Consider the following 24037-nt stretch of genomic DNA (forward strand, 5'->3'; position numbering starts at 1 on the left):
TGCTCTTATTAAAAGGGTTATTTATTTATTTATTTATTTATTTATTTATTTATTTATTTTTGGTGGTACTTGGGGATGGAACCCTTCTACCTCTGGGCTACACTCCCAGACCTATTTTTTATATTTTATTTGGAAACAGTGTCTTTTAAGCCAGCGAGGCTGCAAACCTCCACAATCCTCCTGTCTCTGCCTACCAAGCGCGGGGATTACAAGCATGTGCCACCACGCCTGGCGAAAAGGGTTAATTTCTGTTATGTGAATTATATCGCAAGATTTGCATGTGTGTGGCACTGGGGATTGAACCCAGGGGCATCCCCCAGCCCATTTTTTATTCTTCATTATGAAACAGGGTCTCACTAAGTTGCGGAGGGTCTCCCTAAGTAACTGAGGCTGGCTAAGAAAACTGCTATCCTTCTGTCTCAGCCTCCCAAGTAATGGGATTACAAGCATGCGCCACCCCACCCAGATTTTTATATCTCAAATTTTTAAAAAAGGAATAGTTTCTGGGATTGGTTCCACCAGACACTTCTATTTGGATTGTGGCTCAGGTCATTAGATGATAAAAATGAAGGGGGTTGTGCTGTGGAGTTTCTGTACAACAGATGTGTAAGACTTAAAATTTGCATGCTCTCAGCTACTAATAAGTGCAAACAGAATGGACAAAATATGGAAATTCTGGACAAAAGACACCTGAGTTTTGGAAGACAGCGCCACTCACCCCTGAGGTTTGCTGAGACCCTAGAAAGAGTTGGCTGGGAAGCCAGGAGGCCCCGTGCCTGGGACTCTGCCAATTATGAGTCTCTTTTCAACCTCCCAGCATCCCAGGGACAAGACTCCGCTCTGGCTGACATATTTTAGATGCTCACAGGTGGGTGATATCTAGAGTGAGGGCTTAGTGGAGGTTATTTCTGTGCAGCTATTAAAGGGACGGATGAAGGGACAGTCACTGTGATCTGACAGGGTAGATACAGGGGACAGATGGCTACAGCAGAATGACCTCTTGTTAGAGCAAGAATCTCTTGTTGAAAAGGGAGGGAGGGGCCTCTTGCCCTTGGTGGGGCTCAGCCTATGCCCGTGGTTCTGAGGCAGCAGGCACTGGTCTGGGCTGCCATGGAGGTCCTGAGGTGTCCTCTTCAGTCTCAGTGGGCAGAGAAGCATGCTCATGGCACACTTGAGCTCAGCCTCATAGGCTTGGGGGATACAAGGCCCAAGAACTGTTTGAAATGCTCAGGTGGAGTCTGGGCTCCGTGGGCTCTCAGCACCTCCAGTGTGAGCAGCTTGGGTTTTTCCTGGAATGTATCAGGTCTTTCCAGGTGCCCAGGAGACCTGCAGGCGGGTGGATGAGTGCACATTTCCATGTTTTTTTTTTTTTTTTTTACATTTACAGTTTTACCCAGACAGCCCAGGCCAGCATCTTCCTCCTGCCTCAGGGACGATGGCACAGAGAGGTCAAGAACGCACCAGAGTGCCGTCCTTTCTCTTTGCCCCCACCCCGTTCTCATGTAGTTCTTTCATTTTCTATACATTTCATCCAATACTGAGTCACAGTTTGCTGCTGTGCATTCTCAGTTCTTGGGTCTGTCTTCTGGAATGGGCAGGGTCTGGTTCTCATCAGCACTTTCATTTGGCAGCAGCTCAGATGCTCCTGGTAAGGTAACCGCAGAGAATGGGTTTCCACCCCCTGGAGCCTGTGAGGAGCTGGTCTCACTGGGGTCTTTCCTCACAGGAGACCCACCATGGGGGCAGAGAAGTCAAACCCTTCCAAGAGGCACCGGGACCGCCTCAACGCAGAGCTGGACCACCTGGCCAGCCTGCTGCCGTTCCCCCCGGACATCATCTCCAAGCTGGACAAGCTCTCCGTCCTGCGCCTCAGTGTCAGCTACCTCAGGGTGAAGAGCTTCTTCCAAGGTAGGGCTCACCTTCCGCCTGTGCCCACCTGGCCAGGCTGTGACTGGGGCAGGCGTGGTGTGTTGGATCATGTGCGCCTCCCCGGCCCTGCCTAGTGTCTCTGAGCTCCCACAACAAAGAGGGGGTCTGCTTTCCCTGGAGGTAGCAGGACCAGCCCTGTTTGGGAGGCCGGGTCACAATTACCTGTGTGTGACTGTGTTGTTTCCCTGGAGACTGTGTTGTTTGCCTGGCCTGGCCTGTCAAGCAGCTCCAGCCTTCACTCAGGCTCAAGGGGTTCCATCCCCTGCCCCCAGTGACACCGGCTTCTGAGGCTCCCTCCAGCGGCAGGCTTTGCTCCCCTCCCAGCATCCAGGGCTCCTGTTCTGGGGGAGAAGGAAGGACTGAGTGGGCAAGCTCCTGCCCCCATCTCCCCTGTGGTGTTCCCCAGGTTCCCTGGAGACACAGACCCCATCTCTGTCCACCAGGACCTTCACTTTCTCCTTGTTCAAGCTAAGAACTATACCTGAGTCCTCCTTACTGGGTCTGAAGCACGTGTGGCCCATGTCCTGCTTTGCCTCTGTGTCTCCTTAATTTCCAATTTTGGGGTGGCCCTGGGACCTTGGGTCTTGATAGACTCGAGAAAACTTGCGGACTAAACTGTGTGGACTTTGCCATCCTGGGAGACAGAGTGAGGCTGCTGGCTTCTGAGTTCTGTGTGGTAGCTGAAGGTGCTGCGTAAGGGGCTTGAATCACGCAGGCTAGTCACCCACCAGCTGGTCCAGATTGGGCCTCCACTCCACCTGTGCTGATGGGGAGAGCTGCACAGGCTCTCAAGGCCTGTCGTGTCCCGTTGGCAGCAGGGGGCCTGTCTCGGCCTGTGCAGCAACCCTGGCCTGGCCCACCAGCCTCTGCATCCTCAGGGGAAGGGGCAGGGAGAGAGCGCCCTGGAAGCTCAGCATGGTATCCGAGGGAACTGCTCTGAGGTCTCTTGTGGGCCTCTCCTCAGTCCTGCCAGTTCCCAGGGAAACTGGGTTAATACATTTTCCTCCACACACCCCCCCCCCACCCAAGGGCCCTCCCGTCTTGGGCCCCATCCTGTCTGGGGCACCCCAGGCCTGTACTGGCTGCTGGCTGCTGGTGGGCTCCACTTGCTGCACCTCCCCTGTTTGCCTTAGAGGGGCGCTTCAGGTCAGCTAAGCATATGGGGAAGTGGAGACAGTCTACAGTCTTCCAGCATGTGTGTGCGATCCCAAAGTTGCCCACACTTGGGGAGCTCTGTCCTCCAGATATGCTCTCTGCAGGGGCATCCTTGTTATAAAGGAGCAATGGGCTCAGGCAACGCCAGCTGCCCGGGACATCAGCACACCTCAAGAGGGGTGGGACAGCCTCCATGTCTGGACTTCTCAGGGTAGGTCCAGGCACTCCGGCAGTTGGGCTGAAGGTATGGTCAGTTTGCCTTCCTAGCACTGACCTTCATGTAGACCCGACCTACAGGAGGAAACCTGGAGGTGGAGGTCACTGCCTCTTGGACGGGAACCGCAATGCCCAGCCAGGCCAAGGCTTGGCAGCTCAGAAGAGCTCCAGTTCTGTTGTTTCCAGCCAGTTCTGATGGCTGTCCCAGTGGTCACTGAACTGCCTAGTCCTGAACCTACAAGCAGAGCAATTTCCCAGCTCCAGAGCTTGTAGTGTGAATCTCAGTGTCCATGGAGGTCAGCCTGGGTCGCCAAGCAGGTGCTGAGGTAGAGTGGACCATCCCAGTGCACACACTGGTGAGCGTGTTGCAGCTTTTACAGTCAGATGGAGTAAAACACATCTAGAGTTCTCTATCACACACGTTCTACCAGGGATTCTGAACTGGGACCCCTTTTTGTCATTGGGGATTCTATCTGAGCTAAACCCTAGCCGGATTTTATTTCTTTTTTGGAAACAGAGTCTCACTAAGTTGCAGAAGGCCTCGCTAAATTGTTGAGACTGGCTTCAAATCTGCGATCCTCCTGTCTCAGCCTCCCAAATATTGGGATTACAAATGTGCGCCACCACGCCCAGCTAAGTCTATACTTCTTTTTAATCTTTCTCTTATTGTGTTTGTGGGTCTGGGGATGGAACCCAGGGGCATTCGACCTCTGAGCTACACCTGCCCTATTTTTATTCTTTATTTTGAAACAAGTTTTCACTAAGTTGCGGAGGGCCTCACTAAGTAGCTGAGGCTGGCTGCCAACCGAGGTCCTCCAGTCAAGTCTCTGCTTCTTGACTAAGAAATGAATGAGGTAATTTGTTAAACCTTTCATTAAAAAGTCACCTTTGGGAAGAACATGAACTGGAAAATTTCAAACTCAGAAGATGACAATGGCCTGGAAATCTGCTTGCAATGTTTAATGCTGACATTCATGGATTGTTAGAAGGCAGTGGAGTTATTTTGTTTTTATTTACTTGATTTCTGGGCAGAGCAGAGGGGAGCCCTTTTCAGTTACACAACACTCTGCTTCTGACTTTTTCTGTGGGTAACGGTCAGGGCTGGGATTTTCCATGCTTGTAAATTTTACTATCCACAAAAGGGGAATTTCAGGGTGAAGAGAAAAGTGGGAGAGTTGGTGTAGAGGAGACCCTCACATCCTGCCACAGGGCAGGGAGTGGGTCTAGCTCTTTCCAGACTCAGCATAGACCATGTCCAGGACATGTGACCCCAAGCACTGCCCAGGAGGGTCCAAGAGACCCCAGCCCCTCTGCTGAAACCCAGGTCACCAGATAGAGCAGAAGACCCACAGGTCTGCATGCTGGAGGCACCTACCTTCCCAGGACTCCCTATGGTCAGTGGGCCAGGGCTCAGGAAGATGGTGGGTACTGGTGATGGAGGGCCATGCCTCATCAAGCCTGGCATGCGGACTGTGTCCATATGACTCATGGGCCTGAGGCATTGATCCAGGAATCAGATGTGCGTTCCTGTTATGGGGAGAAGTGCCAGAGAGGAGGAACAGTCAGCACACACACACACACACACACACACACGCACGCACACACACACACACACACACACGCACGCACACACACACACACACACACACATGCACACATACACATGCACACACCAAGTACAAAGGAGAAGAAAAAAAGGCAGCTGGGCATGGTGACTCATGCCTGTAATCCAGCACTTGATCCCAGTACTTGGGAAGCTGTGACAGGAAGATCACAGGTTCAAGGCCAGCATCAGCCCTGTGAGGCCCTCCAGAGCTTAGCGAGATACTTTTTCAAAATTTATTTATTTATTTTTGGTGGTACTGGGGATGGAATCCAGAGGCTTTCTACCTCCGGGCTATACTCCCAGACCTTTCTGATATTTTATTTGGAAACAGGGTCTCACTAAGTTGCTGAGAGCCTCACTAAGTAGCTGAGGCTGGCTTCGAACCCGTGTGATCCTCCTGTCTCAGCCTCCCAAGCACGGGGACTACAAGCGTGCGCCACCACGCCTGGCACTTTTTCAGAATTTAAAAAATAGGGCTGGGTGTAGCTCAGAGAGTGTAGCCCCTGGTTTGATCTCCAATACCACAATAGGAGAAGGAGGAGTAACAGGAAGAAGGGGAAGGAGGAGAAGAGGAGGAGAGAAGGAGGAGGAGGGAAGGGAGAGGAGGGGAGGAGGAAGAGGAGGAGGAGCAGCAGCTGAAGCAGAGGCAGCAGCGGCTCAGCTCCAACCCTCTGTGGAGGACTGGAGGTCCCTCCTGTGAGATGGAGCAGGCCTCCTCATCCGTCTCTTGCCCAAGTGGTGTCTGGGCTTCTGCCTGGGTCCCCTGCCCATGCATGCACATCCAGGGCTCAGACTTGAACTCAGGGATCCCATATTTGTTAGTATGTCAAAAACCAAGTGGCAAGACCATTAGTGATTTTTTTTTTCAATACGAGGGATTGAACCCAGAGCCATTCTATCTGCAAGCGCTATATCCCCGACTGTGGCCCCTGCCAAGGCTCACATCACCAGCACTCGATAGTTACTTCCAGACTCCAGGACTGGGGAACCCTGTGTTGAGTCCCAGTGGTGGAGCCTGAGTGATCTGCAGTTTGGATACTGAGAAGCAGGTGCTGCGTGGCGATGGCTTAGGAATGTAGGCTGAGCTCTGGAAGGGGAGGGCGAGGCTGCGGAGCCCTGTGGGCTGGAGCAGCTGGGGTGGCCTGAGGGTCAGTGCTAGGAATGCAGCCTTTGAGGTAGCTCTGGTAAGATCTCAGAAAGAAAGAGGAGTGTTGTAGAGAAATCTCCCGTTGTTCCAGAGAACACACTGTCGCCTCAGACTGCCACCAGGACAGGATGGGGACTAGGAGCCTGAGGCTGGAGGCTGGGGGCAAACCTGACTGTGCTCAGTGTTCTGTGGGGAGCGGAGTTTACAAGTGATGAAGCCCGATACTTACCAGAGGGGATTCCTGAGCACAGGGTTGAATGTGAGCCCCATACTTCTCCTTACTGCCTTTCATAAAATGTGAAGAGAGGGGTACACAGAAGGAGCTGGTAAGAGGAGAGGAACCAGAACTTGAAGATTTGGAAAATTCCCAGCCTATCATATTGCAAACAGAGAAAGGGTGCAGCTCCCCAGTGTCGTGTGTGGGCCTGCTCCACTGATCTACCAGCACCTTTGCAGAACCCAGGAGGAGAGCCTGGTGGCCCTGGGACCAGAGGGATGGGCTGGACACCAGAGCCAGCCATGTCCCCCATGCCCAGCCTTCAGGAGCTGGCCAGAGCAACCAGAGACCACCTGGGGCCTCTGCCACCCCAGGCCCTGGGCACCTTCTCCTATTCTGGGCACCTGGCCGAGAGCCCCGGGAAAGGCCTCCCTCAGCAGATCTGAGGCAGGTGTCAGCCCAGGGGCCTATTCCAAGGCTGCAGACCCCTTGTCTTTTTGTTGTTGTTGTTGTTACTGGGGATTAGGTTCAGGGCGTTCTACTAGTGCGCTATGTGAACTACACCCCCAGCCCTTTGATTTCTTTGTTTGCAATAGAGGCTCACCAAATTGTGCAGGCTGGCCTTAAACTTGTGGTCATCCTGCTTCCACCTCCCAAGTAGCTGGGATACAGGTGTGGGGCCTTTGCCTTATGAGGTGGTGAAATGCTAGCTCCCTTTCTCCTCTGAGTTCTTGCTTTGGAGTGAGACATCTCTCCTCTGTCTATCCTCCACGGAGCTGCAGAAGCTCATGCAGTCTCTGGTTTCAAAGGTCATGGCTGGAGGGTGTTTCCCTCAAGTCTCACCTGTATCTGACTTTCCTGATGTTTAGATGAGGTGTTGGCGCTTGAGAGTTGGTACTGGTGTAAGCTGAGACTTTTGGGGCTCTTGGGATAGAGTGGTTTCCCTGTACACCATCCTCACTATAGGGAAAGGCCACTTGGCTACTTCATGGGTTTTATTTTTTCTACTACTTTCATGTGCTTCCAAAAGGTAAATCCAGCCATGAGATTGACCACTCCTGTCCCCCCTGTGCTGCGGCCTCTCTGGGACACAGGACGGTGCCAGACCATGGTTTGAGTTTCCCTCACAACCCAGCAGGCTCACTGTGGCTGGCTCTCCTCCTGCCCTTGAACAGTCTAGGGTTGTCTAGGACAGCCTCAGGGCTTGACTGGTCTCTTCTAGGTATCTCAGTGTCTCCCTGTCATGTGGTCCCAGCAGGCAGCTGGTCATCTGTGTAAGTCCAGTGATGAGTTAAAACTCAGATGCTCCTCAAGGGGCCTTACCTGGTGTTGCAGAGGTGGAGGTTGGGCCAGGTTGGCTTCATCCCCTGGGTCCTCTGCACAGCGGCTGTGGTTCCCGACCTCTGGGCTGTAGCAGTAGGGGGAGAGAGGGAAGGATGAGCATCTCCATGGCTACTGTGGTGGGGAGCTGCACAGAAGGCATGTGGGAGGCCCAAAGGGGCTCTTGGGGTGTCTGGAGTTTTCAAGAGACCACCATACCCTGGAGCATCTCTGCTGGGTGAGTGTGGAAGTTCTCTCTGCAGCTGGTCCCTAGCACCTCCCTGCCTTTACATCTCAGGAGCCTCCTGGGCAGGACTTGCACCCCAGGCTGTGTGCAGGTGTGGCCACGCCAGGAGTGTGTGCCTTCTGCTCATGGGGTGGCAGGCCTTTCCACCTGCCGTCCCATTGCCTGCCAGAGCTCCGGGAGCCTTTTGACCCTCGGGTCTCGGGAGAGTAGCAGGCATAGAAGCCATAAATGTACCACCAGCCCCAGGAGGCACAGCAGCCCCAGGGGTACTTCCAGGCCCATCCCTGAGTGCAGGGGAGGGAAAGGGCCCCTTTGTGGTGCAGTGAGCAAGGTGGACCCAAGAGAGACCCCTCTGAAGAAGCCCTCTGCAAACCCTGAATTTCTTTCAGCCCACCTCCCCTCTGCCCAGGTCATGAAGGTCTCACCCAGGTCACCAAAGTCACACCAGCTCCCCTCTGTCCTGGTCACCAGAGGCTCCTCTCTGAGGCCCCCAAATCTCACCCCAGATCTTCTCTTAGACTCATGTCACCCAGAATCTCACCCTAACTCCTATCTGCCAAGATCCCCCAGAATCTTATCCCAGCACCCTTAAAATCTTACCTCAGATCCCCTCTGCCCGGGTCACCCAGCAACTCACCTCAGGTCCCCCAGAATCTCACCCCAGGTTTTCTCTTCCCATGTCACCCATAGACTCGCCTCAGTGACCCTGGATTATCACCCCTGCTGCCCTCTGCCCAGGTCATCCAGAATCCCACTGTGGAACAGGGGAACAGGTGGCATCTATTGCCTTGGATCATCAGCTAAAATTCAGACTGAAAGTGTTCCATACTAGCATTCCTTGTAATGCAAATGTGAAAAAGAACTGTCACCATCCAGGCCTTTCTGGATTCAGAGTCTAGAAGAAGAGTATCTGCTCCTGGAAAGAGTCTTCCAGTTCTAGTAGATAACCAATCTATCCTTACGATCAGTCAAAAGTACAAGATAAAATATTTTAAACCTTTAAAAAATGATTGATGCCGGGCGTGGTGGTGAAGGCTTGAATCCCAGCATTCGGGAGGCTGAGACAGGAGGATTGTGGTTGGCGGCCAGCCTCAGCTACTTAGTGAGGTTCTCTGCAACTCAGTGAGACGCTGTTTCAAAATAAAGAATAAAAAATAGGACAGGGGGTGGAGCTTGGAGGTTGAATGCTCCTGGGTTCCATCCCTAGACCCGCAAAATAAATAAATAAATAAATAAATAAATAAATAAATAAATACAGATTGATGAGCTTGCAGGAAATTAAGAAATACTCAAATACAAAATACTGAAGAAAACTGAGAACCCAGCAATAACTTTATTAAGGGGAATTATTAAGGGGTATACTTCATGCAGAAGGAAGGTAGTTCCGGGTGAGTATTTGAGATACAAGAAAGAATGAGGAGCAAGAGGGTAGTGACTATATGTAAATCAAACTGATTGTTGATCACATAAAACAATGATAACATATAGTAGGAATAACGAAAGAGAATTTGGGGGTATTGTGTGCACATCTATAATTCCTTGGGAGGCTGAGGCAGGAGAAGCGCAGGTTTGAGGACAGCCTCAGCAATGTAGTGAGAGTCTCAGCAACTTTACAAGACCCTATTTCAAAACAAGTCACACAACACACACACACACACACACACACACACACACACACACACGAGAGAGAGAGAGAGAGAGAGAGAGAGAGAGAGAGGAGAGAGCGCGCACACGAGTGAGCCAGAGCCATAATAACACATGATTTTAAAGGTAGAGATTTGGGTTAGAGAATTCTAATATTTTTGTATTGATTTTGAAGGCTGAATATCTAACTTTAAAATAGAATTGGGGTTTAACTTCGAATTAATGGAAAGAAAAAAGAGAGAATGAGAAAATGTAATCAATTCAAAGGAAGAGACAAGAAAGTAAGAAAAAACACAAAGGTGGAACAAATAGAATGTACCAAAGTCCAAATATATCAATAATTACAATGAATGAAAGTGGACCAAAAATGGTAATTAAAAGGTAAAGATCGTTAGAGTGGGTTACTTTATGCTGTTCACTAACAGCACACTAAACTCTAAGTATGTAGGAAGAATGAAAGGGAAAAATACTGGAGAAGAAATCTTATGAATTTATATTTGTGTCAAAAAATCAATTTGGGCTGGGCATGGTGGCACATGCCTGTATTCTCAGTACTTGGGAGGCTAAGACAGGAAAATTGCAGGTTTGAGGCCAGCTTTGGCAATTTAGTGGGACCCTGTTTCAAAAATAAAAAAAACACATAAAATAGGGCTATGAATGTAGCTCAGAGGTAGAAGGCCCCTAGGGTTAATCCCCAGTCTCACACACACACACACACACACACACACACACACACACACACAATTTTAGGATAAAAAGCTCCACTGGACACAAACACACACATATCTTCATATATTTGGAGAGACACACACAGAGAGAGTCATTACATAATTATTAAGCAATTTATAATTCATTTCAAGTAGATAAAATAACTTTAAATCTGTGTGCTTCAGCTGGGCATGGTGGTGCATGCTTATAATCCCCGCACTTGGGAGGCTGAGATGGGAGGATCGCACAGGTTCAAAGCCAACCTCAGCTACTTAGTGAGGCTCTCAGCAATTAAGTGAGACCCTGTTTCCAAATAAAATATAAAATAGGTCTGGGAGTATAGCCCAGAGGTAGAAAGCCTCTGGGTTCTATCCCCAATGCCACCAAAAATAAATAAATAAATAAATAAATAAATAAATAAATAAATAAATTTGTGTGCTTCTAATAACCTTAAAATCTATAAAAATATTGTAGAACTATAAAGAAGAATGTATAAATTCATCCTAGAGAAAAATATTTTATATAACTCAGTATTTAACAAACAAATAAAGAACAAAAATGATAGAATATTTGAAGTGTGAAAAACATATGGTTAATCTAATGGATATACATAAAGCACCACACCCCAAATCTATAATATTTATGTCTTTTCAAACCTCCATGGATCTTGTAAACATAGTGAAAAAATGTTGGTCAATAAAACAAGTCTCAATAAATTTCAAAAGTGAAATCGTAAAGAACTTATAGTGGGACTTCAAATATAAATTAGCTTGAAATTGGTAAAAAAAAAAAAAGCTCATAAACTCTTTTATTTAGAAATAATTGAACACTTGTGAATAATTTGTAGACCAAAGAAGAAAACATGATGGAACATAGAAATGTTTACAAGTCAATATGTACATGATTTAGTCAAAATAATAAGAAATAGGTAGCCTTGAGGGTTTATATACAAAAGAATAAAGGATAAAAATTAGTGAGCTAAGTATTCAAATAAATAGTGTTAATAAATAACATTAAAATAAAAAGAGAATAAAAGAAATAATAAAAGAGAAGATATTGACGAATATAAACAGATTCAAAAGGGTTATTTTAAATGATCAACTTTGGCCAGGCGTGGTGGATGCTGAGACAGGAGGGTTGCAGGTTTTGAGACCAGCCTCAACAACTTAGTGAGACTTCCAGCTACCTAACAAGACACTATTTCAAAAATTAAATTAAATGAGGGCTGAGGGTATAGCTTAGAGATAGAATGCCCCTAGGTTCAATCCCCAGTACCACGAAATAAATAAATAGACAAGCAAGTGAATAAATAAATAATCAACTTTACAAATTCTGGTGAGACTGATCAAGGGAAGAGCAAACAGTATTGGGAACATGATTATAGATTCTGAAGAGCTTTGAAAGATAATTTGAGGTTATCATAAACAAATTAGTGGTAATACATTTGAACTTTGAAATGTATTTGAAGTGTATAAATTCCTAGGAAATAGCTTATTAAAACTCCCAAGTAGAGCCGGGCGTGGTGGCACATGCTTGTAATCCCAGTGCTTGGGAGGCTGAGACAGGAGGATCACACAGGTTAGAAGCCAGCCTCAGCTACTTAGGCTCTCAGCAACTTAGTGAGACCCTGTCTCCAAATAAAATATAAAATAGGTCTGGGAGTACAGCCCAGAGGTAGAAAAGCTCCTGGGTTCCACCCCCAGTACCACAAAAAAAAAAAAAAAAAAAAAAAAAAAAAAAAAAGGAGAAGAAGAAGAAAAAAGTAGCATGGAGCATTTAAGCTGAGTCATAGCAAGTTGTGGAGGTTTGCCAGTTAAGAACCAGAGGCAGCCAGGCAGCGGGAGCAGCACAGGGGCTCTGACCAGTGACAGGGGTGTGGCTGAGCCTTGGGCTGGGGACCTTGTGTACTGGTAAAGGGGTAACACCGCTCTGAGCCCAACAGCTTTTACTAAGTGTTAAAAAACAACAGCCTCTCCCATGTAGATGTCTTCCACTTCCCTGATTAAATATATTTCATTGGGGGTGTTATGAATGAGATTGCTCTTTTGATTTCTCTGTCAGCCTATTTGTCATTCGGTATGTAAGAGTGCTACTGTTTTTTGTGCATTGATTTTGATCCTGCAGCTTTATTGGATTTATCAGGGCGTCTTGGTGGCATCTTTAGGGTTATCTACAAAAAAAGAACAAGTCAGCTGGGCATGGTGGCGCACACTTGTAATCCCTGTGCTTGGGAAGCAGAGACAGGAGGATCGCGCACGTCCAAAGCCAGCCTCTCTGGCTCAAGAGACCCTGTGTCCAAATAAAATATAAAATGGGTCTGGGAGTGTAGCCCGGAGGTAGAAGGGTTCCATCCCCAGTACCACCAAAACAGAACAAAAACAAACAAACAAGAAAAAACAGGTCATCTGCAAACAGGGATAATTTGATCTCCTCCTTTCCAATCTGAATGCCCTTCATTTATTTCTCTTGCCTCATTGCTCTGGCTAAGATGTCTGGGACTGTACTGAATAAGAATGGTGAGAGCTGACATCCTTATTTTGTTCTGTGGGTTTGTCACTTATAGTTTGTATAATGTTGAGATTTTCCTTCATCAAGAGGGATGATGAATTTTATCAAATGATTTCTCTGTGTCTATTAGATGGTTATGGGTTTTTGTTTTTTTTACTACATTCTGCTGATGTGATGTATTTTGCTTATTGATTTGCATATGTTGAATGATCCTTGAACCCCTGGGATAAGTCCTGCTTGATCATGGACTGTAGCTTTTCGGTATGCTATTAGATCCTGCTTGCTACTGGTTTGTTAAGAACTTCTACATCTGTTTATCAGAGATATAGGCCTGTGGTTTCTTGTTTGTTGTTGTGTCTTTGTCTAGTTTTGGTACCAGGCTAGTGCTAGCCTTGTAGAATGAATTTGGCAGAGTTCCCTCGTTTTCAATTGTTTGGAGAATTAGTGTTGGAGTTTCTCTAAGTATTTTGTGAAGTTCAGCAGTGAAGCCATCCAGTCTTGCACTTTTCTTTTTGGGAGACACTTTATTACTAATTCAGTCTTGTGGCTCATAATGGGTCTGCTCAGGTTTTCTATGCTTGTATCGCTGAATTGTGGTAGTTAAATGTTTACAGAAATTTATCCACTTCTAGTTTTCCAGTTTTTTGGTATAGTGTAGTCCATAATAATCCCTGATGACCTGTTGCATTTCTGTGTTTTCAGTTGTAATGTCTCCTTCTTCATCTTTGTTTTTATTTATTTGGGTCTCCACTCCATTTTTTCTTGGTTAGCCTTGTTAAAATTTTCTTCATTGCATTTATATTTTAAAAAATCAGTTCTTCATTTAATTTTAGTTATTATTTACTCATTAATTTTTGTGATACTAGGGATTGAATCCAGAGGCATTCTACCTCTGACCTGAGTCCCCAGCCCTCCTCTTTATTTTTTATTTGGAAGCAGGGTTTCACTAAGTTTCAGAGGTCCTTCTGAGGTTGCAAAGGTTAGCCGTGAACCTGCAATCCTTTGTCTCAGTCTCCCAAATACTGGGATTACAGGTGTATGCTGCCATGCCCGCCTTCAGTTTATTAATTTGTGTTGTGTAGGGGAGGATCTCTATTTTCTTTGTAGTCTATTTCTGCTACTTGTTATTTCTTTCCTTGTATTAATTTTGGGTTTGGGTTATTCTTCTTTTTCTTGTTCCTTTAGCTGAGTATTAAGTCCCTTGAGATCCTTCTATTTCTTTATGTAGATGCTTTTGGCTATAAACTTCCTTAGTTGTGCTATTTTTGCTATAACACATAGGTTTGGTATTTCCTTTTCGTTTGTTTCAATGGATTTTTAAATATTTCTTTCAATTTCTTCTTGGACTATTGATCATTTTCTATTGTTTATTTTTCATGTATTTATAAAATTTCTCCTCTCTCTCTCTCTCTCTCTCTCTCTCTCTCTGTACTGGAGATAAAACCCAGAGGCATTCTACCTCCGAGCTACACCCCAGCCCTATTTTTTATTGTTTATTTTTTGAAACAGGGTCTCACTGAGTTGCAAAGAGCCTCACTCAGCAGTAGCTGAGGCTGTCCACGAACCATGATCCTCCTGTCTCAGCCTCCCAAATGTTGGGATTACAAGCATGTGCCACCACGCCCGGCTTATTTGTACAATTTCTAAAGTTCCTCTTGTTGATTTCTAGTTTTATTCCACTGTGGTCAGAGAAGATAATATATGATTTTGATTTAAAAAATTTTGAGGCTTGTTTTGTGGCTTAACATATGACCTATCCTGAAGAATGTTAAATGTGCTGATCAGAAGAATATCTATTCTTCAGCTGGTGGAAGAAATGTTATATAAATAGTTGGGTTCATTTGGCCCATAGTGTAGTTTAAGCCTGTTGTTTCTTATTTATTTTCCATCTGTATGATCTGTTCACTGATAAAAGTGAGGCATTAAAGTCCCCAACTATGATCATATTGAAACTTATATCTTTCTTTAGATCTAATAATGTTTGCCTTTTATATTGGGTATGTATTTATTATATTCTCTTATTGTATTGGTCACTTTATCATTTTGTAGTGGCCTTTTTCTTTTTTTATACCTTTTGGCTCAAAGTCTTTTTTTTGTGTGTGGTAGCACTGGGGATGGAACCCAGGGGCATTCTATCTCCAAGCTATACCCCCAGCCCTAATTTTTATTCTTTTTTTTTTTGGTGGTACTGGGGTTCCTGAAAACTCTTCTACCTCCGGGCTACACTCCCAGACCTATTTTCTATTTTTACTTGGAAACAGGGTCTCTTAAGCCAGAGTGGCTGGCTTCAAACCTACGCAATCCTCCTGTCTCCACCTCCCAAGCGAGGGGATTACAAGCGTGTGCCATCATGCCCGGCTTTATTCTTTATTTTGAAACAGGGTCTCACTGAATTGCAAAGGGCCTTGCTAAGTAGCTGAGGGTGTCCGTGAACCACAATCCTACAGTCTCCACATCTAGAATGCTGGAATTACACACTTGCCTGGCTCAAAGTCTATTTTGCCTATCTAGTATAGCTGCTTCTACTTACTTCGATTATCATTTGTTTGGAGTATCTTTTTCCAACCCTTCACTTTTAGCTTATGTATGTCTTTACTAATGAAGTGAGTTTCTTATAGGCAGCATATCACTGGGACTTAATCTATTCAGACACTTTATCTCCCCCCACCCCCCGGTACTGGGGACTGAACCCAGGGATGTTCTACTTATTAGCTCTACCTCCAGCCCTATTTTATTATTTTTATTTTATTTTATTTTTTGCATGTCTGGGGATGGAACTTAGGGGCATTCAACCTCCGAGCTATACCTCCTGCCCTATCTTTTATTTTTTATTTCGAAACAGGGTCTCACTAAGTTACAGAGTGCCTCAATAAGTAGCTGAGGCTGTCCAGAACCATGATGCTCTGGTCTCAGCCTCCCAAATGCTGGGATTACAAGTGAGAGCCACCACCCAGGCTTCTCTTTTATTTTGAAACAGAGTCTCAATAAATTGCTGAGAACATCACTAAGTTGCTAAGGCTGGCCATGAGCCTGCAATCATCTTGTCTCCACCTCTCAACTACTCATGTCTGCGTCTCTGTGACAGTTCATTCTACCTTTTAAATGAAAAGGTTAACCTGTTTACATTCACGGCTATTATTGATAAGCATGAGTTTACTCCTGCCATTTTAAATTGGTTTTTGGTTGTTTTTTATATTCTTTGTTCTTTTTCATCTCTCTTATTGTATATTTTTGTGGTTTTGTGGTTTTCTGTAGTTGTGAGTTTTTAAAAATTTTTTATTGGTGCATTATATTCATACATCATATTGGGGTAAAAATCGTGTGTGTACATACATATACATGTCACCGATAGTTGTGAGCTTTGATTATTTTCTCTTTTTCATTTGTGTATCTGTTTTGCCAGAGAGTTTTATTCGTTCTTTTTTTAAGATAATAATTATTGTCCTTTTACTTTTAGATATAGGACTCTTTTAGGTATTTCTTGGAGGACTGGTAAAGTGCTAATAGATTCCTTCAGTTCTTTTTTCCTCAGGAAATCTTTATTTCTCCTTTGCTTCTGAAGGATAGCTTTTCTGGGTATAATATTCTTGGCTAGCAGCCCCACACACACCACAGAACTTTAAATATATCATCCCATTCTTTTTTTTTTTTTTTAAAAACTTTCCTGCCATTTTATTTTTTTTTCTTTTTTTTTAATTTTTTAATTTTATTTTATTGGTGCACTGTATTCATACATCATAGTGGGATACAAACTTTTGTAGACATACATGCACACATCGCCCAGTCAGCCCCCACCCGATCCCCACCCCATTCCCTCCCCATCCCTCCTTCCCATGCTTGGCTTAGTGGTTGACATCTAGTATTATAGCAATTTATCCAAAATTAAAAATGTTAATCTCACATAACAGTTTCATTTGTCTGATACCAAGCTTTTGATAACTTAAAGATAACATTTCAATATTTCTTTTTGCTTTCTTTCCTACCAGAGCATATTTTTTCTGTTTTTTTTTAGGTGAAACTATCATATATTCATATATTTATTTTTCAGAAAAAAAATCTATCCTAATATGGAATATGAATTCTAGATACCCAAAACGATCTTGAAAAAGAACAAAGCTAGCAGATATATATTTTCTGATTTCAAACCATATAAAGCTACAAAAATTGAAACAGTGTAATACTGTTCTAAAGGCAGATATATAAACCATTGGAGTTAAATACAAGCTAGAGCTAAATTCTTCCCTATATTGTCAAGTTATTTTTAACAAGGTTTCCACGAACATTTGGTGGTGGAAATAATAATCTTTTAACTAAATATTGTTGAAAAATAATACTTACATGGAAAAGAATAAAATTGGACCCTTACCTAATCCCACATACAAGTATTAACTCAAAATAGATAAAAGATCTAAATATAAATCTTAAGACTATAAACTTTTAGAAGAAAATCTGGGTCATAAAACCTCACAACATTGAAATTGGCAGTGATTTCTTGGTTATGATTTCAATGGCACAGGCAACAGAAGAATATAAAAACTCCCTAAAAAATAAAAAAAAATATTGTATATACAAAGACAACGTAAACAGAGTGTAAAGTTACTAACAGAATTGGATAAAATATTTCCAAATGCTATATCTGAAGGTATATTAATATTCCAACTAGAAATCCTAAAAATTAACAACAATAAAAGCAAACAATACAATTTAGAGATAGGTAAAGACTAACATAAATAATGAATCTCCACAGATAACCAATCTTAGTTGTCTGTTGGATGGAAAATCTTGTTTCTCTGGTTCTGGTGAGTGTTACCTATTTCTTCTTTGTAGTTAATCTCTTTGAGTATTTTCTCTAGTGCTGGTTTTGAAGACATAAATTCCTTCAGTTTCTGTTTGTCATGGAAGCTTCTTATTTTTCCATCTAATTTGATAGAAAGTTTTGCTGGATAGGAAATTTTTGGCTGGAAGTTGTTTTCTTTCAGAGTTTGGAATATGTTACTCCAAGCCCTTCTGGCTCTCATGACTTGGTTTGGGAAGTCTGGAGTGATTCTAATTGGTTTGCCTCTGAATGTCACTTGGCCCTTTGTTTTTGTTGCCTTTAAGATTCTCTGCTTGGCTTCCACATTGGTCATTTTGACAATTATGTGGCGTGGGGATCCTCTTCTCTGATCCTCTCTAACGGGAGTTCTATAAGTTTCCTGGATCTGTGTATCAACCTCTTGCTCTATATTTGGAAAATTTTCTGCTATTACTTCCTTGAAGAGATTGTTGATCCCTTTGGTTTCACTTTCTTTTCCCTCCTCTATTCCAATTATTCTTAGGTTAGCTCTCTTAAGATGGGCCCATATTTCTTCAATGTCAGATTCCTGCTGTTGGATATTTTTTTCTAGATTAGAAACTATGCGTTCATTTTTGGATTGCTCATCTTCTAAGAGCGAGATTCTGTTCTCCATGTGGTCTAATCGGTTGTTTGTGCTTTGAATTGAGGCCTTTACTTCATTAATTGCATCCTTTATCTCTTTTTGGCTCTCTCTGAGTTCTTTTCGAAGCACCTCTATTATTTCTACAGTTATTTTCCTGATTTGATCTTCTAGAAATCTCTGATTTTCTGTTTTATCGGGTTCTGATGTTGTGGGGTTGTGTGCATTCATTACTCCAGTGTTATTCCTCTTTCCCATGATTTCGGAAGTTTGTGCCTTCTCTGGGTTCTTCCCTTGGGTCACTATGGCTTCACTTAAGGTGCTCTGGATCTCGAGTCTGTATTATCTCAGACCCCACTACTTCTTTACTGGGTTGTATCACAGAGTTTCTGACCCAGGGAGTCGATAGAGGCTGCTTTAAACTATGGGGGGTGCCAGGTTGCACGTTCTCCTATGGTGTGATATCTCTGCCACCACCACTCCCTCACTGGGTCAAGTCCCAGGAGGTACAGTACTGGGATTTCTCCTCTGTGGCCCGCAATTTGACTCACTGTTCTTGAGTACGCAGATGTAGCTGTACTGGACTCGGTGAATTCACTGCTGCTGCCGCCGCCGGTGGCAATATGGCGCCTCTGCCACGCCCTCGGCCGTGAGGCTGGCGTATTTTTTCTTCTCTGGTTTTGATTTCCACTCTGAATCCCTGCAGCGTGTGCTATGCTCAGCCACTGGGAGCTTTAAATGCTGTCTGCGCCGAAAGATCCCGCCTGGCTGTTCCGCATCGGCTCACCTCGGCTTGCTGTAGCCGTCCGTTGAGTTCGCCGCTGCCACCGGCAGTATGGTGCTGCTCCCGCGTCCTCGGGCGCGTGTGTCTCCTCTGTGGCCCTGAGCTCTGTTCTCAGTCCGCTTTCTCTCTGGAGCCTGGTGGTTTTTTTGTTTTTCTGGTGCTGGTGTTTTCTGGCTATGAAAGGCGCTGGTTTTTGTGGTAATGGAGATTGGTTGTTAGCGGGGCTCTTAAGCCCCGCTTTTCTCCATATCATCCCATTCTTCCTGCCTTATAGGTTTCTGATGAGAAAACATATTAATTTGAGGGATTCCCTTAAATGTAAGGTGGCACTTTTTTCTTGATATTTTTAGAATTCTCTGTGTCTCGGGTGTTTGGCAGTTTAACTGTAGCTTGCTTAGAGAGTACCTTTTTGGTCTTGTCTATTTGGGGATTTTTTTTAGCTTCACATACCTAAGTGTCCATTTTCCTCCGCAAGATTTTGGAAAATTTTAGCTATTATTTAATTAAATGTGTTTTTATGCCTTTCACCTTCTCTTCTCCTTGTGGAGTACCCACAATGCAAATGTTTGTTCACTTGATACTGGTCTCATAGGCCTTCTTAATTTCTTTTCAAAAATTTCTTTTTCTTTTTCTTTTTTTGTCCAATTGGGTTATTTCAAAGACTTGTCTTCAAGTTCAGAAAGCTCTCTGCCTTGATCTAGCGCTGTACTGAAGCTCTCAATTACATATTTATTCCATTTGTGGGACCCTCGAGCTCCAGTGTTTCTGTTTGGTCCTTCCCATGTTCTCCTCTTTGCAGCATTTCTGCTCAGATCATGGATTGTTTTACCCACCTGTGACTTGTCTGCCTCTGTTCTCACATATCATTATTCCGGATTCCTTTTCAGGTATTTCCAAGCAGTTCTCTACTGATTCTGAGAACCTAAAGTGTCCTTTGGAAGTGTCATTCCTCCTTGCTTCCTCATGTTTTGTGTGTCCCTGATTTATTTCTGCATACGTGATGTAGTGCCTTTTCTAATTCTGCAGAGTAGCTCTTGTAGGGAAAGACTTCTCTCTGAAGATGAGCTGTAGGGTGATGGCTGGGTCGTGCGTCGTCTCCTAAGAGGCTTTGTGCTCAGTTGTGAGTGTGCACAGAAGTGGGTGTCTGTGGGTCTTTAGCTAGAGGTGGTGTCATTATCTGAAAGTATCTCATGGTTTAGACTACAGGTGCTTGTGGATAGTAGAGAGGTACAGTGGATGTGGGTTGTGCAGGGTGTGTGACCTCAGGACTCTGGGGCCAACCTCTAATCACTGATTTGACCAGGCCTCTGTTCCTGGTGGGGCAGTGCTGGGGTATGTGGCCCGTGGGGGCCAGGTTCTTAGACCCTACAGGATTTGGTACCTCTGGCAGTATAGACCTCCAGCACTAGTAGTAGCGGTGTCACAGGTGTGAAGCATGGTGGACATTCCTTGGGCCCCGCTGGGATGAGCTTCACTGGTGGATGGGCCTCCAGTAACACCAGTGATGGCCTTGAGGTTTTGGGACAAAGAGACCATCCTCCTAGGCCCCACCTGGTCAAGTGCTAATGGCGCCTTCTCATGGCTTCTGGGGTGTGGCCTGCAGTGGAAATGTTAGGTCCTGTGCAAGGGAGTGGACTGCAGCATCACTCCATTAGGCCCTGTGCCAGGGTGTGGATTGCAGTGGACGTGGCTCTAGGCCCTGATGGGGTGAGTGCCACTGGCATCCAGGGCCAGGCAGGAGGCACATCCTCAGGCCCACTGTGGTATGCCAGCAACAAGTACCCAGTAACAAGTACTTTGATCTTGGGAGCTGCGCCCCTGCTGTGCTGGACCTCTATCCCCTTGGTTCAGGGCACTGCCTGGACTTGGGTGCCAGCTCACAGCTGCACTGCAGAGCCTGGGTTTACAAGGCTGAAGTCTTATGCTAGTGTGGTGATGCCTATGAGCCCCAGGGTGGAGTGGGCAGAGGCCAGGCCCCTGGGCAGGAGGGATTGAGAGTGCCCCTTTCTTGGGTGGCAGTGTGCTGCTGCACAAGGGGCAAGCCCCTCCCCTGAAGCAAAGCTGTTTGTGCTGCAGGCAGCCCCCTGCCTGGGCTTTAGGCCGTGACCAAGAGGAGCTGTGCTGTCCTGCAGGACGGTCCGTCACCCCCCACCTCAGGGAGCAGGGTCACAGCACTTGGGCCTTTGCTGGTGTCGGTGTGCTTCCCCTTGATGGCTCTTGTTGGAACGTAACAGGGATGGGCAGTTTGCTTTACCAGATGTTTCACATCAGGAAGGGACTGTGGCTTCACCTTGTTTGCAGACAGCCCCTCCCTTGGCCACGTGGCTACTTTGGTCAAGTCCTCCATGATGGCATGGGCTTGGAGGCCGGGCGCATTTTCCTCACGGCACAAGTATGTGACAGGGTCACCGCAGAATCCCTGTGGCAGGGGGGTGTGACCTCAGAAAGGAGATATGGAGAGAAGCCGTGGGGGCTGCAGCCGCTGGCCCCCATCTTACCACCTCAGAGGAAACACAGGCTTCACGTTCTTGAACTGATCAGAAGTATGAATCTCTAGAGCTTGCTAGTGCCTCTTGAAAAATCTGGACATTCTTTCTACAACTTGATGCAGTCCGTCTCTAGCCTGCTCCAAGTTTCTTTTTTCTTTTTTTTTTTTTTTGGTGGTACTGGGGTTCCTGGAAGCCCTTCTACCTCCGGGCTACACTCCCAGACCTATTTTTTACATTTTCATTTTGGAAACAGGGTCTCCTAAACCAGCGCGCGCGGCTGGCTTCGAACCTGTGCGATCCTCCTGTTTCTGCCTCCCAAGCGCGGGGATTACAAGCGTGCGCCACCACGCCCGGCCTCCAAGTTTCTATCTGTGCGAAATGAACGTGTTTGTTTCTATTCCTTAGGTTTTTTTCTTGCTGAAGGGAACTTGAGGCTGTGAGTGGCATTTTGAACCCGTGTGCCCAAAGCTGTAGCTCAGGACTCTGGAAGGACTCACGGGGCACCGGTCGCACCGCCGGGACCCCCGCACGCTCCCTTCTCTCTCCTGCAAGTTCTTCACGACACTCACCCTTGTTAGACACACACCCACCGAGTCACAGCCACACCCTGCAGCCCTCCTCACCTTTCTTCCTTCATTCTTAGACCCCAGCACACAGTGTCCACACACACTGTTCATGCAGTTTTCATGCACGAGGTTCACACACACACAGCATTCGCACACCCTCACACACACCGCATACACTGTTCTCACATCTTCACACACACCTCACATGTACCTTAGATTGTTCACACACACCCACACACAGTTCACACACCTCATACTGTTCATGCAATCCTCACACATGTTTACATGCACTCACAGTGTTCACACGCCCTCACACACAGTTCACACACATCTTCACATATACTTCGCACATACCTCAGACTGTTCACATACACCCTCACACACAGTTCATATGCACAATCACTGTATTCACACACCCTCACATACTTCACACACACCTTCACACATATATCTCAGACTGTTCACACACCCTCACACACAGTTTACACACCTCACAGTGTTCACATACCCTCACACACTTCGCACACACCACATACACTGTTCACACACATCTGTACACACACACCTCAGAGATACCTCAGACTGTTCACACAGACCACACACACAGTTCACACACACTTTACATACTTTTTACATACACCACACAGCATTCTCATGGACACCTCACATACTGTCATGTGTACCTCATACAACACACACAAACACATGGACACACTGTTCACATATACCCTCACACATGGTATTTCTCACAGTTTCTACACACAGTATTTACACACTCTCTCTCAGTGTTCATACACACACTATTCACATCTTCATATGTGAGTTTAAATACCTGCCTCACACTCTCAGTGTGCATGTGCGTATTTGCACACACTCAGATAGCATTCACACACATTCCTTACTCACTACTCATACCCAACACACCATTCACACACCCTCACACACTCAACAGTCACTTACATGTACACCATTCACACATATAAACACACACACAGTGTTCACAACACCTGTACATACTCAACTTTATATACATTCTCACATATATACTGTTCACATATGCCCTCACACACACTAACAGTGTTCATACATCCCTCACACACTCATTGCTTTCACACAGTGTTCACAACACCCATACATACTCACATTTCACATATACACTGTGTAGACACACGCACCCTCATATGCAGAGTTCACATACACTCATGGCATTTGTACATGCATCCTTATGCATACAGTGTTTATACACATGCCCTCACTGTATTTAAACATATCCTCACAGTGCTTACACTCCTTCACACACAGTATCCACACATGCACTCACATGCACACTGTTCACACATAGCCTCACACTCATAGCATCCATACACCCACTCTCACACATAGAATGTACACACATCCCCATTCATGCGCATATAGAAAATGGCATATAGTCTCCCATTCACACGTGCATGCAGACACTCACACCCACTCACACAAAGAATTTACACACATCCCCATTTATGCACACATACATACTCACATAGCAGTTATTCACATGTACACACACTCACACAAAGCATCTACACACATCCCCATTATGCACACAGTCTCTCTCACATGTGCACACACTCGCACCCACTCACACAAAGCATCTACACACACTCACACCCACTCACACAAAGCATCTACACACACTCACACCCACTCACACAAAGCATTTACACACATCCCCATCATACACACAGTCTCTCTCACATGTGCACACACTCACACCTACTCACATATAGCATTTACACAAGTCCCCATTCATGCACACACAGTCTCTCACATGTGCACACACATACCCAGATTCTCCTTGGCATCTGCCTTCATATTTATGTTCAGACTCTGGAATGGGGCCAAGGTACCCACAAATGGTCACCCTCCCACCCTCGGGGGTCATGGATCCCCGAGTCATGCTGTGGGCCAGATCCTGGACAAGTGGCATCATGGAGACCACAGCCAGTGGGCGGGTTCAGTGAGGGGGGCACATTCCCACTACACTGCCTAACCTCCCCATCACTGGAGGTAGAAATGACCTAGAGGCTGCTTGCCCAGGGTGTGGC

General features: G+C 45.6%; 1 protein-coding gene across 1 annotated transcript in view; it reads left to right on the top strand.

Moving 5' to 3' along the window:
* Positions 1-24037, top strand: part of AHRR (aryl hydrocarbon receptor repressor) — a gene marked incomplete at both ends in the record, with an annotated part of 81577 nt that overhangs the window by 10953 nt on the left and 46587 nt on the right. Inside the window, one exon of the mRNA XM_080710916.1 lies at positions 1727-1908. Coding sequence (XP_080567042.1) covers positions 1727-1908 — 182 coding nt within the window. The remainder of the gene's footprint in view (positions 1-1726; positions 1909-24037) is intronic.

This window comes from Muscardinus avellanarius, assembly GCF_963383645.1.
Source record: "Muscardinus avellanarius genome assembly, chromosome: 1".
NCBI classification, from domain to species: Eukaryota; Metazoa; Chordata; class Mammalia; order Rodentia; family Gliridae; genus Muscardinus; species Muscardinus avellanarius.